This window comes from Oryx dammah, unplaced genomic scaffold (genome assembly GCF_014754425.2).
Source record: "Oryx dammah isolate SB20612 unplaced genomic scaffold, SCBI_Odam_1.1 HiC_scaffold_15, whole genome shotgun sequence".
Classification (NCBI taxonomy): Eukaryota; Metazoa; Chordata; class Mammalia; order Artiodactyla; family Bovidae; genus Oryx; species Oryx dammah.
In genome coordinates this window covers 43,887,306-43,902,416 of record NW_024070199.1, presented here as the reverse complement: position 1 = coordinate 43,902,416, position 15,111 = coordinate 43,887,306, and the positions used below count along the sequence as shown (strand labels likewise).

The 15,111-nt window shown below is 59.4% G+C and overlaps 2 protein-coding genes across 2 annotated transcripts; one reads left to right on the top strand and one right to left on the bottom strand.

Annotated features, from left to right (window-relative positions):
* The first annotated feature begins 1,495 nt into the window (after positions 1-1,495).
* LOC120874788 (double C2-like domain-containing protein gamma) lies at positions 1,496-6,888 on the top strand. Its single transcript, XM_040256469.1, has 10 exons — positions 1,496-3,485; positions 3,637-3,716; positions 3,795-3,866; positions 4,065-4,174; positions 4,266-4,401; positions 4,486-4,536; positions 5,890-6,047; positions 6,151-6,232; positions 6,394-6,490; positions 6,565-6,888. Exons 1-10 carry the CDS (start codon positions 3,263-3,265, stop codon positions 6,693-6,695), a joined length of 1,140 nt encoding a protein of 379 aa, XP_040112403.1. The 5' UTR covers positions 1,496-3,262; the 3' UTR covers positions 6,696-6,888.
* A 544-nt stretch (positions 6,889-7,432) lies between these two features.
* Positions 7,433-13,201, bottom strand: NDUFV1 (NADH:ubiquinone oxidoreductase core subunit V1). Its single transcript, XM_040256467.1, has 10 exons — positions 13,006-13,201; positions 11,840-11,922; positions 11,596-11,766; positions 10,681-10,864; positions 9,727-9,916; positions 8,776-8,988; positions 8,485-8,651; positions 8,066-8,147; positions 7,693-7,838; positions 7,433-7,581 (listed from the first exon to the last, which is right to left on the bottom strand). Exons 1-10 carry the CDS (start codon positions 13,075-13,077, stop codon positions 7,495-7,497), a joined length of 1,395 nt encoding a protein of 464 aa, XP_040112401.1. The 5' UTR covers positions 13,078-13,201; the 3' UTR covers positions 7,433-7,494.
* Positions 13,202-15,111: the final 1,910 nt, after the last annotated feature.

The following is a 15,111-nucleotide window of genomic DNA, read 5'->3' as shown; positions in this document are numbered from 1 at the left end:
TCACCCCAGTTTGGGATTTGAACCAGGCCCTGTATGACACCAGAGCCCAAACTCCCAGCCACCACAGCCACCACAGAACTGTCCTCCGAGCCTGGCTGGCGCTGTGCCCGGCAGCAGGCATCCAGAGAGGAGCCCTGCATGTTCCTGCAAACTTGTGATGTGCCAGGCTCTCCCCGTGCCAGGTGCTGGGGCCACATCTGTGCACCAGCCAGATGCTACCCTGCCCTCTAAGGGTGCTCAGTCTCGGGGCAACCTTAGACCAGGTCACATAGATAATCGTGTGCTTTCACATTAATTACTCACAGATGTGTAATGGAATTATATATCCATCTTGTAAATCTCTGTGAGTTGAGGTGGGGAGTCTGACCTGGCCATGGTGGACTGGGCAGTATTAGGGAGGACAAGGGATGGAAAATGCCACCCAGTGGCTGACTTTGCCAAAGGAGGAATTAAGTTCAGTTCAGTCACTTGGTCATGTTTGACTCTTTGCTACCCCATGGACTGCAGCATGCCAGACCTCCCTGTCCATCACCAACTCCTAGAGTTCACTCAAACTCACGTCCATTGAATCAGTGATGTCATCCAACCATCTCATCCTCTGTTGTTCCCTTCCCCTCCCACCTTCAGTCTTTCCCACATCAGGGTCTTTTCCAATGAGCTGGCTGTTCCCATCAGGTGGCCAAAGTATTGGAGTTTCAGCTTCAGCATCAGTCCTTCCAACAAATATTCAGGACTGATTTCCTTTAGGATGGACTGGTTGGACCTCCTTGCTGTCCAAGGGACTCTCAAGAGTCTTCTCCAACACCACAGTTCAAAAACATCAATTCTTCGGCTCTCAGCTTTCTTTATGGTTCAACTCTCACATCCATACATGACCACAGGAAAAACCATAGCTTTGACTAGACAAACCTTTGTTGGCAAAGTATTGTCTCTGCTTTTTAATATGCTAAGTTGGTCATAACTTTTCTCCCAAGGAGTAAACGTCTTTTCATTTCATGGCTGCAGTCGCTATCTGGAGGAATAGTGATTGCAAACTCCACAGATAGACTAGCTTCAGGTGTAGCTGGATCCAGGAGCTCTGGGCACTCTTCTTTCTGTGCTTTCCACTGTGTCAGCCTCACTCTTGGGAGTATTCTCCAAGCCCCAGAGATGAGGGGCGAGGAGAAGACGACAGCTGTAGGACAGAACAGTACCAGCATCCCATCAGCAGAAAACAGCTTTTCTTTCTGGACCAGTCTATCCCAGAGTTACACTTTCTTGGCTGACTTTGGGTCACATGCCCTTCCCTGAGCCTGTCACTTGGCTGCTGGACTTGGAATTTGTTGATCAGCCGGGTCTGGAGCACAGGCCTGGGGAACAGGGTGAACCTCCTAGAATGCGAATAGGGAAGGGGTGGCCCCCCAAAGGTCCCCTGGAAAGAGAAAGGGAAGGTGAGCAGGCAAAAGGCAGCCATGTTCCCCCTGCAGAGAGTGACCTTGAGACCACAGATGAGCAGGGCAGGTTGAAGGGCAAGAGGGGGAAGCTGGGGCAAAAGTGCAACCCAGATTAGGACTTGAGCCCACAGTCTTGTAACTGGAGTCACTCACCTGGTGTCTCAATGTACCGAGGCTCAGGGTCTCATGTTTCAGCACAGAAGGAATTCAGCGAGAGGCAAAGTGCTAGGCAAGGAGATTTATTAGTATAGGACGCTTGTGAGAGAGTAGGCTCTGCCCCAAGGATTAAGTGGGTTACATTTTTATAATCAAAGGAAAGTTGGGGAGAGGGGAAAGACCGCCTTCTCATTCTTCGAGTAGACCTCAGGCTTTCATCACCAGGTGGGCCTCCCTGATAGCTCAGCTGGTAAAGAATCCACCTGCAATGCAGGAGACCCCAGTTCGATTCCTGGATTGGGAAGATCCCCTGGAGAAGGTGATAGGCTACCCACTCCAGTATTCTGTCATGGAAAATTCCACGGACTGTATAGTCCATGGGGTCCCAAAGAGTTGGACACGACTGAGCAACTTTCACTTTTCATCACTAGCTCCTCCTTCACATCGGACAGGAGATTATCTGACCCTAGAAGGTCAACCTAGGACTGTCTCAGTGCTTAAATCAGCAGAATGCTTTTTTTTCTTTCACTTAATGACCTGGGGCATATCTCATGCTTCCATTTATGGTTTTATAGTTAAGCAAGCCTGCTTCGTCCCATGATGTTCTGATAGCTTTCTTGAGTGATCACTAACTTGCAGCGGTCCCCCAGAGTTCCCTAGGGTCCCTCTGTCTCTAGTGCCCGACCGGGATTTCTGCAACTACTTGTGTAACTATCCTTAGTCTATCCTTATCAGAAGGAGTGTTGTTGACTCAATGGACCTGAATCTGAGCAATCTCCAGAGATAGTGAAGGACAGGGAAGCCTGGTATGCTGCAGTCCATGGGGTCGCAAGGAGTCAAAAATGACTGAGCAAGAGAACAACAATCAGAAGAAGCAACACATGCACAAAGCTTGGCGTGTGCAAGGAAACGCGGGGGCAAAGGAGCCCACCATTCAGGGGACCGAAGTGAGGGGCTGAGCCTCAGCGGTGGGTTAGGATTTTATTCCAAGCTGGGAGAAGAGGGAGAGGAGCCGAAGTGATGGGTTGATGTTTTAAAGGCTTGAGCGGCAAGGGGACCAGGTTGCCTGCCCCCTCCTGTCTCCATGGAGCCCTCCTGTCTGGCCTCCCCGCTCCCCGCCCCTCCCCCTCCCCGCGTGACTCCCCACCCGCTCCCCCCAGCCCTGCCTCCTGTCGCCCCTCACACCTCTTGTGTCACCTCCGGCCCTCCAGCCTCCTCGCCTGGGTGCACAGCCACATGATGGTGGTGAAAATGGAAAACAGTGCGAACTGCGGGGGAAGGGGCCCTTGCAGCGGAGGGCAGGGAGCTGCGGGCTCCTGGGCTCTGGGGGGGCCCCGAGTCCCGCCCCTTCCGCCTCCCCCACGGCCACCCACTGGCTCTCACCAGTCACCTCAGTCAGCGCCCAGCAGCCACCCAAGGCAGGTGCAGGGGCTCTCAGAGCGGTAAGTGGCCCTGCAGGCCTAGCCGCCAGCACACGGGGTGCCCTCCCAGGCTGGAGGCCCCCACCCCACCAGCCTTGACCCTGTTCTCTGTACTCAGGTCCCTGCTGCCTCCCAGGACCCCCCACGACGCCCTCGGTGATGCCCGTTGGCCCTGTCTGGGTGGGTCAGTGCCGCCCCCTCATCTGCGGTCCTCGGGGGCTCCTCTGAGTCCCTGCCCATGTCCGTGCCCCCATGGCGGGCCGGGGGCGGGTGAGCATGCAGGAGCACATGGCTATCGACGTGAGCCCGGGCCCCATCCGGCCCATCCGCCTCATCTCCCACTACTTCCCGCACTTCTACCCCACCGCTGAGCCCGCCTTGCGCCCCCCAGACCCACGCCCTCCAGTGACCCCCGTCCGCTCTGCACCCCAGCCCCAGCCGGACCCAGAGCCAGAGGCAGACTCAGACGACAGCAGTGAGTGGGGGCGGGGTTGGGGGGGACATTCGGCTCTGTCCATCCAGGAAGGGGGTCTGAGGCAGGCCAGTCTTCCGACCAGGGAGGGCCAGGAGGCGTGGTGCCCGGCGGGGTTGACGCGGACGCTGACCTGCCTGCCACCTGCCCCTAGCCGCCCTCGGCACCCTTGAGTTCACGCTCCTTTTTGACGCGGACAGCAGCACCCTGCATTGCACGGCTCACCGTGCCAAGGTGAGGAGGGGGTAGGGGGCGTCCCCGGGGCTCGCGCCTGCACCCCAGGCCTCTCCCACAGCCACTCTCCCTTCCCAGGGCCTCAAGCCGCCGGCCTCGGGCTCTGTGGACACCTTTGTCAAAGCCAACCTGCTGCCCGGAGCCAGCAAGGTGAGGGCGAGACACAGGCCCCCACCGCTGCCCTTGGCCAGGTACCCGGCCTGGAGCACCCACCTGGTCTGCCATGCCCCTCCTCCCCAAGGCCTCCCCCTCAGGCAGGGGCTCCCCCATTGTGGGGACGGGGGGGGGACCCAGGTGGGGTGCTGGGGCCCGAGGAGGGCTCTGACCACCCCCCCACTTGGCCCTCAGGCCAGCCAGCTGCGGACGCACACGGTTCGGGGCACAAGGGGGCCTGTCTGGGAGGAGACGCTCACCTACCATGGGTTCACCCTCCAGGACGCCCGGCGCAAGACCTTGCGGTGAGGATGGGGCCTGGGCCACAAGGGGGGCGGCCGGGCAGGGGTGGGGAGGCAGGGCTGGCCTGGCCAGGCTGACCCGAGTGGCCCCCAGGCTATGCGTGTGTGAAGACCCACGGCTGCGGCGACGAAGGCAGGCGCCTCCCCTGGGAGAGCTGCGGGTGCCCCTGAGGAAGCTGGTGCCCAACCGAGCCAGGAGCTTCGATGTGTGTCTGGAGAGGCAGAGGCTGGTGAGGTGGGGCTGGGGGGCAGGGAACACGGAGGGAGACCCGGGCGGCGACTGGCCCAGGTGACCGGGTTCTCTGCTCTTTCAGACCAAGAGGCCCAAGAGCCTGGACACAGCACGCGGCATGTCTCTGTATGAGGTCGGTGGGATGTGGGACCCAGAGCCAGGTGTTAGGCAGGGCTCCGGGGCCAGGGCAGCTCAGAGAAACTGAGGCCCTCTCTTCCTCTGGGCCCGTGAACACTCGTAGTCTCAGAGGCACAGGCCAGCTTGAGACAGAGGCTGGAGCTGGGCAGTTGGTCAGTGGCCCATGCGGGTGGGGTAGGTCAGAGTTCAGGGGAGAACGGCTGTGGTGGGCCCATGGCTGCTAGGCCTGCCCCCGGGGCGAGCAGGCACTGCTCCTGGGCTGGAGCTCTGGACCGGCCCTTGTCAGGAGGGGTGAAGGTGACCACGAGGGACTGGCAGGATGAAACCAGAGACCTGGCCAGAGCCGCTGCAGCCCAGGGTCCCCAAGGACCCGCAGAGCTGGGGCAGGGCCCTGCCCATCCCAGCTCCCCCAGGCGCTGCTGCCCTGCCCCCTAGTGGAGCCTGCAACTGTCGGCTAGTCAAGTCCAGGCTGGGGAGCCCTCCCCGGGGAGCAGCCCTACTACAAGCCCTTCCCGTCCCAGACCCCCCCACCCCTCCCAGACACACACAGCAGCCCCCTGGTGCCTGGCCGGCACTCACAAACCCCACCTCCCCCCATACTGAGGACTGAACGCGATCAAGGCGGTTGGGCTTTCTGCAAATCACATTAGGTGAGGGAGAAGAACATTCTTCCACAGTATCCTCCGAGTCCTTCTGGAAGCACCAGGGGCCGCGGGGGCAAAGGGCATTCAGCATCTGGCCCCCAGGCTGTGGGGTGTGAGGGGGGAGGGTCTTGCAGCTCACGAGGCCTGTGTGTGCTTTGAGGAGGGACGACCCTCTGGGAGCTGCTTCCAGGCTTCCCCGAGAGGGAAGAGACGGGCCCCTAATGGAAGGCTACCTAGGAAGCTCCTACTGAGAGTCTGTGACCCTCAGAGACATCAGTTCCTTCCCTCTCCACAACAAACACAGCCGCAAGTGGCCGATCACGAGACCTGGACAAGCCCCCTCGCCTTCTCAGGCCCCAGAGGGTAGAGTGGACCAGGAAGTCTCATTCCAGGACACTAAGTCAGTGACAGTATCAGGAAACTGAACCACAAAATCAAACACTGGCCCCTGATTTCTTTGCGGCCAGTCTGAGTTCTCCTGTCCGGGCCAATACTGGTGGGCAGCTGGGGGCTGGGCCACACGGGGCTGACCCAGCCTACCCTGTGGGCGCTAGGCCACAAGGGGCTGACCCAGCCTACCCTGTGGGCGCTGGGCCACAAGGGGCTCACCCACCCTACCCTGTGGGCGCTGGGCCACCCTGGGCTGACCCAGCCTACCCTGTGGGCGCTGGGCCACCCGGGGCTCACCCAGCCTACCCCTGCAGCAGGAGGTGGAGGCGGAGCTGGCCTCGGAGGAGCGTGGGCGTGTCCTGCTGTCGCTGTGCTACAGCTCTCAGCGGGGTGGCCTGCTGGTGGGCGTGCTGCGCTGCGCCCACCTTGCTCCCATGGACGCCAACGGCTACTCGGACCCCTTTGTCCGCCTGTGAGTGTGAAGTAGGCAGCCGGGTAGGCAGTGGGGGTTCCTTAGAGCGCCCCCGTGGCTCACCTCTCTGGGGCCACACTGAAACCAACCTCATCCCTCCCAGTTTCCTGCATCCCAACTCAGGGAAGAAATCGAAATACAAGACCAGCGTTCGGAAGAAGACCCTGAACCCCGAGTTCAACGAGGTAGGCTGGCCGGAGAGAAGGCAGTCCCAGCTGCTGGGGGAGGGGAGTTGGCATCCTGTCTCACACAGTGCACACCCCAGCTGCCCTGGGCCACTCACCTAAGTCTGTTCCTGAAGCTGTGAAGGATTAAGGCCGCCTCTTTTTCACTGCGTCCCCTGCAGGAGTTCTTCTACGCAGGCCCGCGGGAGGAGCTGGCCCAGAAGACGCTGCTGGTGTCTGTATGGGATTATGACCTGGGCATGGCTGACGACTTCATTGGTGAGCGGGAATGCTGGGGAGCTGAGTTGGGGGGCGGAACTCCCACACGGCTCCTGATCTGTCCCCCAACCCAGGTGGAGTGCAGCTGAGCAGCCGGGCTGGCGGGGAGCGCCAGCAACACTGGCGCGAATGCCTGGGCCACAGTGACCGCAGGCTGGAGCTGTGGCACCCGCTGGACGGCGCGCCCTTCCAGCTCAGCGACTAGCGGGACCCCCAGCCTGGCCGGCTCAGTGCCTCTTCCCCAGGCTGACCCACAGCCTCTCTGCGGAGCTGGAAGGCACTGGGCTGCTTCAGCCCCGCTATCCAGCCCCTGGTCAGTTGTTTCCTTCCTTCCCCACTTCCAAATTCACCCCACCGTCAAATCATGAAGCAAGAATAAACCTCTCCTCCCAAACAGACCAGACAGTCCGTTTTTTCCCTGCCATCGCCTCACAGGGCAGAATGGGCCCTGCTCTCCTTGCTCCCACCCTCCAGAGGCCTGCACTGGGCCAGGCCCAGGTCTGGACCCCAGGCCAGTTTTCCCCTCCCAACTCTTGATTCCTGCACTGAGGGATAAACGCTCAGGGAGGTCTAAGACAGGGGCTTCCCTAGTGGCTCAGCGTGTAAAGAAGCTGCCTGCAATGCAGGAGACAAGGATTCAATTCCTGGATCAGGAAGATCCCGTGGAGAAAAGAAATGGCAACCCACTCCAGTATTTTTGCCTGGAAAGAATCCCCTGGACAGAGGAGCCTTGCGGGCTTCAGCCCAAAGGGTCCCAAAGAATCAGACATGACTGAGCACTCCCAGTCTGTGACAGGCTGACACACAGGAGTCAAGGTGTCAACTCTCAACACGACCTTGTCCTGACCTATCCCCCCACTGTCTGAGAAACAAGCCTCTGTGAGTCACGGGCTGCAGCAGCAGCGTGCAGGCGAGCAAGGCCACAGAGAAGATGCAACCAGAGAGTGGGTATCGCTAGCTTTATTGTCCAGCCGTCCAGACAAATGGACACCAGTCCTGTGGGCTCAGGAAGCGGCCTGCCTGGCCTGGTGCTGCTGGGCAAACCGCTGCATCCGCTCCTCGAGCTCCGGCCGGAAGTGTCGGATCAGGCCCTGGGGTGGGGGTGGGGGGTGCAGGGGGCGCTGTGTGAAGCAGGGTCTGAAAGCCCTGCCGGCCCCCGTGCCCAGGCATTCAGCCCCCGTGCCCCTCGCGGGGCAGCATACCTGCACAGGCCAGGCGGCCCCGTCGCCCAGGGCGCAGATGGTGTGGCCCTCGATCTGCTTGCTGATCTCCCACAGGGAGTCGATCTCTGCTGGCCGGGCGTCTCCCCTCACAAAGCGGGCCATCACCTTGTTCATCCAGTCCACACCTGCGCCGGGGCAGCAAGAGACGGCCTGCTGACCCCTCCAGCCGGCATGCAGGGGATGGAACTCGAGGGGTGCGGGTCATGGGGCGAGGGGGCTGAGAGAAGCCACAGCAGGCTGGGCATCCGCAGCGGCGTATTCAGGGTCCAGAGCCCACGCCACCTGTGCCCCGTGCCTCCCCCAGGCCCGGCGTGAGCCACAGAGAAACCCCCAGCCTGCCCAGCGCACCTACCCTCACGGCACGGGGTGCACTGGCCACAGCTCTCATGCTTGTAGAACTCGATGAGGCGGGCGATGGCTTTCACAATGTCTGTCTGCGGAGACAAGGGGCAGTGAGGAGGTGCCCGAGCCTGAGCCTCAGCCCCTGGTGGCACGCCCGCCCGATTCCAGCAGCACTCTGGCCACCTCCACCCACCCCAGGCATCCTGCGCTGCCAGGCTCCACGGCCGTTCCCCCGAGAGAAGCCTTGCCCCCCAGCCTCTCCCACCTCCCTGTATCTCGGGTGACAGGAATTGGAGAACTGATTCCTGGCAGTTCTGTCAGAACTGATTCCAAGAACTGGCTGGTGTCTCAGAGAAGCCGGGGCTGGGTTACTAACCAGGCTGGCCTAAGGCAGGCACTGGGTGGGGAGCGTGGGCAGCCCTTCCTTACCGAGCGGTCCATGACAATCACGGCAGCCGTGCCCAGGCCCGTCTGCGCCTGTATCAGCGCGTCGAAGTCCATCAGCACCGTCTCACACACGGACTTGGGGATCAGCGGGGTGGACGAGCCGCCAGGGATCACAGCAAGGAGGTTGTCCCAGCCACCCGTGACACCCCCTGGGGCCCCAGCCAGGCCCCAAGAGGATGGATGGTCAGGGCGGGGTCCAGCACACCTGTCAGCCCCCGCCCCAGCCCAGGGCCCCAAGGCCCGCCCACCCTGCTGGCTGTCCCCAGGCCTCACCGGCATGCTTTTCAATCAGTTCCTTCAGCGGCACAGACATCTCCTCCTCCACAGTGCAGGGGTTGTTGACATGGCCAGAGATGTTGAACAGTTTGGTGCCTGAGTTGCGCTCTCGGCCGAAGCTGGCAAACCACGCACCCCCACGGCGGCAGATGGTAGGGGACACGGCCACTGTCTCCACATTGGCCACGGTTGTAGGGCAGCCAAACACTCCTGTGGGAGTGGAGGAGGAGAGCCTGGTGGATGTCACATCCCTGGGGGCTTGGTGGCAAAGAATCCACCTGCCAATGCAGGAGACGTGGCTTAAATCCCACGTGCCAGGGGGGCAACTAAGCCTGTGCGCCACAGCTACTGAGCCTGTCCCCCAGGGCCCAGGAGCTCCACCACTGAAGCCGCACGCCCTAGAGCTTGTGCTCGGCAGCAAGAGAGGCCATCGTGATGAGAAGCCCGGGCACCAGAACTAAAGAGTGGCCCCATTTGCCACAGGAGAGAAAAACCTGCGCAGCAATGAAGACCCAGCACAGCCAAAAACAAATTTTTTTTTTTAAAAAGGAAACAAACCAGTGGCTGCTGGAGGTTGGGGACAGTTGGGGCATGTCTCCTGGAGGTGGCATCTGTCCAGGGTCTGCTTCTGGGGCAGAGAGCCCTGCTTCCACCCGTGTGACTCTCGTCCCCCGGGAGCCCGATTCCAGCTGTGCTGCGTCTCCACCACCCTGCCCCAAGTTCCCGGGGGGTGGGAGCACATCCGGGTGTGTGGCCTGTGCCCTGGGGCAGGGTGAGACTCTGGGGGCACTGGTGCAGCTGCTATGTTGTTCCCACCTACTCTCGGTGTCAGGCCCCCCAGCGCAAAAGGGACTCAGAAATTCCCCAAAAATGATCAGTGGTGACCTGAAGCCAGATCCCAGATTCCACAGGACAAGGTCTGGGATGAGGCCAGGCGCCAGGTCGTACCCACGTCTGCAGGGAAGGGTGGCTTCAGGCGGGGCTTGCCCTGTTTGCCCTCGAGGGACTCGATGAGCGCAGTCTCCTCCCCGCAGATGTAGGCCCCGGCCCCACGCACCACAAACACATCGAAATCGTAGCCGGAGCCGCAGGCATTCTTGCCAATCAGACCAGCCTCGTAGGCCTCTCGGATGGCTACCTGTGGGACAGGAGTGCACAGACACGGTCCCCAAGAGCCCAGGAACGCTGCATGTGCACGTGGGAGGGCGGGGTACAGGCCCAGGAGCCCGTCACCGTAGTCCAGGGCCAAGCTCCCTCTGGACACAGGCAGAAGACATGCTGGGAGAAGGGTGGGGATGTTTACAATGTGTGTGCTGCTTGTGTAATAACATTTAACAAATTCTCCAACTATATGTGTTTTTTAAAGACTTTAAAGAAATAATGAAAATTTTAGCAAGTAGTTTCTCTAGGTAGCCAGTCTATGGGAGATTTTTCTTTGGCGTGTGTGTGAATTCCTGTCTTTACAATGAGTGAGTACTGCTTCTGAGTAGAGGAAAAGACCCTGGAGGCTGATTTTTAAATATGTAATAACACACATAATGCTACCATGTGCCAGGTTATGAACCTAATAGAAAGGTGAGGCTTTGGCCCTGGACCAATTACTACAGGCATCAGTGGGCTGAAAATTACTGACACGACCTCTTGACCCTTCAGGAAAAATGCCCACATGTGAGTTCTCCAGCATACCCCCACCCCAGGAAGACCTCCCAGGCTAAGGCTCTGGGACACAGAGCGAGATGGAGGCTTCGGGGTGCATGTCCCACTCAGGACACAGGCCAGCTCGAGAGATCCCCACCCTCCCAGCGTGACTCCAGATAGATCCCACATGAGAACCTAAGAAGAACTCTGCCTGGGTTGGGGCATGTGAGTGCCCGCTCAGCACCTGGCCCGCCCCCTGCTCACCTGCAGATTGGAGGCCTCGTTGTAGAACTCCCCACGGATGTAGATGTAGGCAGCACGAGCGCCCATGGCCCGGCCCCCTACCAGGCAGCCTTCCACCAGCTTGTGGGGGTCGTGGCGGATGATCTCTCGGTCCTTGCAGGTGCCTGGCTCCCCCTCATCTGCATTCACCACCAGATACTTGGGCCTGCGGGGGCCAGCAGGTCAGTTGGGCTACAGGGCCACCAGGGTCAGGCCTTCAACCGTATGCCACCCCACTCCACCAGGAAACCTCAAAGAGGTTTTATCTGACAGCCAATCCTTCTCTGTCCTTGCAACAAGTCCCCAGGGCTCTGCTTACTCACCACCAATGACAGGGAGCTCACTACCTAGTCCACACTGGGGCAGCTATGACCACAGGCAAGATCTTGGTTCTACTCAGCCCAAATGCCTCTCCCAGTGCTTTCTCAAGAGCCCAAATCTGCTTTTGGTCACAATGAGCATTCTGTGAACCTCCATCATATATCTGGAGCCGAAAAGAGGCAGAGCTGGCATTTATCATTTATTTTCTACATGCAGATCAAAGGGCAGGCCAAAAGCTGGTAGGCACAGTATCTCTTTAATCCCTGCACAACACAATACACATTTACAGAACAGAATACTGAGGTTCAGAAAGGCCAGGAGATTGCCCAAAACTATATGATTAAATGGCAGAGCCAAGAATTGATCAATTAAGTCTGCTGGGTTAAATTCTTGTGTAGACTCTGCTGCCCCTCAAGACTCCCCTGAGGAAGATGATGGAACAGAGTCCCTGCCACTGGAGCTCTAGTAAGGTTTTCCCACTTCGTTCACTCTTGGTTTCCAAGGAAACAGCCCCAAGGCCCAGGTAAGTCCCAGCCACCCCAAGGTGCAACCTAATTTCTGCCTGCCTATACACACCTGCCATCTGAGGGCTTATTCATGAAGCTCCATTTAAGGCCAGTGGGGAAGCCAGCACCTCCACGGCCCCGCAAGCCCGACGTCTTGACCTCACCCAGGATCCAGTCAGGCCCCTTCAGCAGAATCTCCTTCGTCTTGTACCAGTCACCTCGACTCTGGGCACCTTTAAGCCTGGACAGGGTGGGGAAGGCAGTGAGGAGGAGGCCCTGCCTGGGGACCCGCCAGCCTAAGGGCACCATCTCACCTCCAGTCATGGCGGCCATACAGGTTGGTGAAGATCCGGTCTTCATCCTTCAGTGAGCCAAATGAGGTTTTCTTGGGCGCTGTCTGGGGACACAGAGAGTCAGTATGCCCAGCAGAGCTCTGGGATTATGAAGGGCCAGGCCAGGAGCTACAGACTTTTGGGTCCCCTAATTAAGGAGGGTTGGACTGGGAGGAGGGCAGGGGCCAAAGCTTCAGAACCCTTCGTAGGGTCATAACTACCATCACCACTTAGTAAGCACTTTCTGTTAGCAGGCACTAGCCTAAGCTTTTTATATCCAAGATCTCATTTCATTCTCATAACCCTGAGATAGGAATGATTTCCTCCATTTCACAGAAGAGGAAACAAGACTCAGAGCAAAATGAGCTTACAAAAGGCACACAGCCTGAAGGAGCCGGTGGAATTTAATCACAGGTCTGTCTGTGGCCAAAGCCCACACAGGATCCACAGCACAGACTACCGCCCTGAGCCCAGCGTGATGTCACGTCCATTTATTTACTTGTCTGGCTCTGCTGGACCAAAACTTAATTTGGCCAAAGTCTTGCTTATATGACTAAACTCTGCTGGAGACAAAATGTGTTTTCTGAAGGAAGAGGAATGATTCACTGGGATTGGGACACAAGATGATGGCGGGAGACCCGCTCGGGATAAAACTTGAGGAGAGATGGCTCTGGAATCCCACGAGACACAGAGAGAACCCCAGCTGAGGGCTAAGGGGACCTGGCTTCCACACCCAACCCCTTAAGAGCCAATACAGGGAGGAGAACTTTGAACGAGGAATGAGGAGGTGCACGGCCCTCTCCAAAGCTGTTTCTGCATCTGTAAAATGGGGCAATGACCCCTTCACGAGCTACAAGGTTGTAGCGAGGAAGGAATGAGACAAGGACGTTTTGCCACCTGCAAAATTTTCCGTTAGGTCGCGCAGCTGTTAAATAAGGGGAAGCCAAGGAGCCGGAGGGCTAGGCGGCAGGGGAGAGTCAGCCTCCTGTTTGGGACCCGTCCCCTTCTACATCGGCAACCTTCCTGTCAGACGGGGGAGACGAGAAGGCTTCTCCAGAAGGCACTACGGACCCAGGTACGGCGCGCGCAGACGCGACAGCGAGACCCGGCCCGCGAGCGCCCCTGGAACGAGCCAGGTTGCGCCTCACCGTGTCGCCGCTGAATCGCACAGACACCCGCGTGGGGAGCGACCCGCCGAGCAGCCGCCGTGCCGCCAGCATCGCGGGGCGGGGCAGGGAGAGGCAAGCCGGTCACCGCCCGCTGTCACCTTCACAGCTCTGAGGCTCAGGACCCGGCACGACCGAGACGCTAGGCGGCGCACAGGAAGAACGTCACACGCGCCCTGACGCCGGGGCGCGCCCCAACTTCCCCGAGCCGCTCCCGCCCCGCCCTTGGCCCCGCCTCCTCGAGGGAGCGCGGAGGGGCCGGAAGTGCCCTGTCTGGCGCTGAGGCTGCTGGGAGATGTAGTCCCGTGGGCCTCCAGACCACCTTTCTCCTGCAGCGGGGCTGGCGTTTATTTACTGTCTTGCCCGCCGGCTCTGCTCTTTCGCATTTGCCTCCGGACTCTCGGCCTTTGAGCCCGCTATGCAGCTGCACCCTCCTGCCTGCCTTGTACGGCTCTAGCCCTGTCCCAGCCCCGTCCCAGCCCTGCCATACTGTGAATTTCCCCCGACCCACCGCGGGCACCCCTGGGCTCAGGGAAGCAGGGAGGCGGGGCAGGCTGGGGCAGAGTCTTCCAGAGGAGGGGTGTCTAGAGTTCTAGGTTGGGGTGAGGCCAAGAGGGTGGAGATGGTCATCGGGCGGCACATCCTCTCCCCGGTGCTGCTGCACTCTCCGCACCATCCCTCCCGCGGCGCGGGTCAGGAGAGTTTGGCATTTGGCGCTGCTGCTCAAGATCCTGGCGTGGTCCCCGCTGTCTTGGCAACCTGGCCTGGCCTGGATGGAAGGACTCTGCCCCTCCCGCGCAGGGTCTTCTGGCCCAGGCCACGTCACGCCCCCTTCTCCACAGGACCTCTTCCGCTTGGGAATTTAGGGCCTTTCTGTCCCCAACACACACACCCCCGCCCCCCCGCCCCGACCACCACCAACACCACCAGGCTCCAGTGACCTGAGAAGGTCTTTTGATCTTTGCCTTCGCCTGAAGTCTCCGAATCTTGATTAACTTTTCAATCAGTTTGTCAGTTCTCTGGAACGCTGTGGCTCTGAGTCCCAAGATGTCTGTTTGGGTCTTCTCTCCCCAGCTCCTCTATTCTCTTATCCTGTGGTCATCCTTTTTTAAAAAATTTATTTATTTATTTTGGCTGCACTGGGTCTTCCTTGCTGTGCACAGGCTTCCTCTGGTTGCAGCGAGCAGGGCTGTTCTCTAGCTGAGTGCTCAGACTTCCCCTGGTGGCGTCTCTGGTTTTGGAGCAGGGGCTCTAGGGCACTCGGGCCTCAGTAGTTGTGCCTCACGGGTGGCTTAGTTGCCCCATGCATGTGGGATCTTCCTGGACCAGGGTCCCCTGCATTGGAAGGTGGATTCTGAACCACTGGACCACTAAGGAAGACCCATCCTTTCTTATCTCTCAAGAAATGTGCTATTTACAAAGTAATAGGCCCTTAATTTCTCATATATTTCCCACAGTAGCCCCGGATACTGTTAAGTCCATTTTCTCCATGAAGAAAAGGGAGGGCCATGGTGGTTTCATCTCTTGTCCAGGGTGTTGAAGCTGCTGCGCGTAGAGCTGGAAACCGACCCAGGCCTTTCTTCCTTTGCAGAGCGCCCCAGACACAGCAGACACACAGAGCAACTGGCACATACGTGACAATCCTTGCAGGGTGTCAGTGGTGTTTCCAAAAGAAGAGGCAAGAGCTGGGGCACCTTGTCTGAGGGCTCCCAGAGGGGTGGGGCAGCCCCAGGCCCAGAGCCCAGCAGTCCTGACTCCCACCCCCAGGCCCCCTCTCCTGGGCAGGAAAAGAGATTGTCCAGTCAGAGCTGGGGATTACACAGCTAATCCGGGGCTCAGACCCGAGTCTGTGGACCCCTCCCTCTGGGCTGGCAGAAGCGGGGCAGGATGGAGCCGGAGGGTGGGTTCTCGCCTCATCCCTGCCTAGCTGGGTCAGGGTAACACACAGCCATGGGGAGAAGGCAGCCCGGGGATGCTGCAGATGGGAGGTGCTGGGCACGGGGTGATGGGAAAGTAAGAACAACGGGCAGGGCCCCCAGATCATCCCGCGCCAGGCTCAGTGCCAAGCACTTGCCATGTGTTATCTCC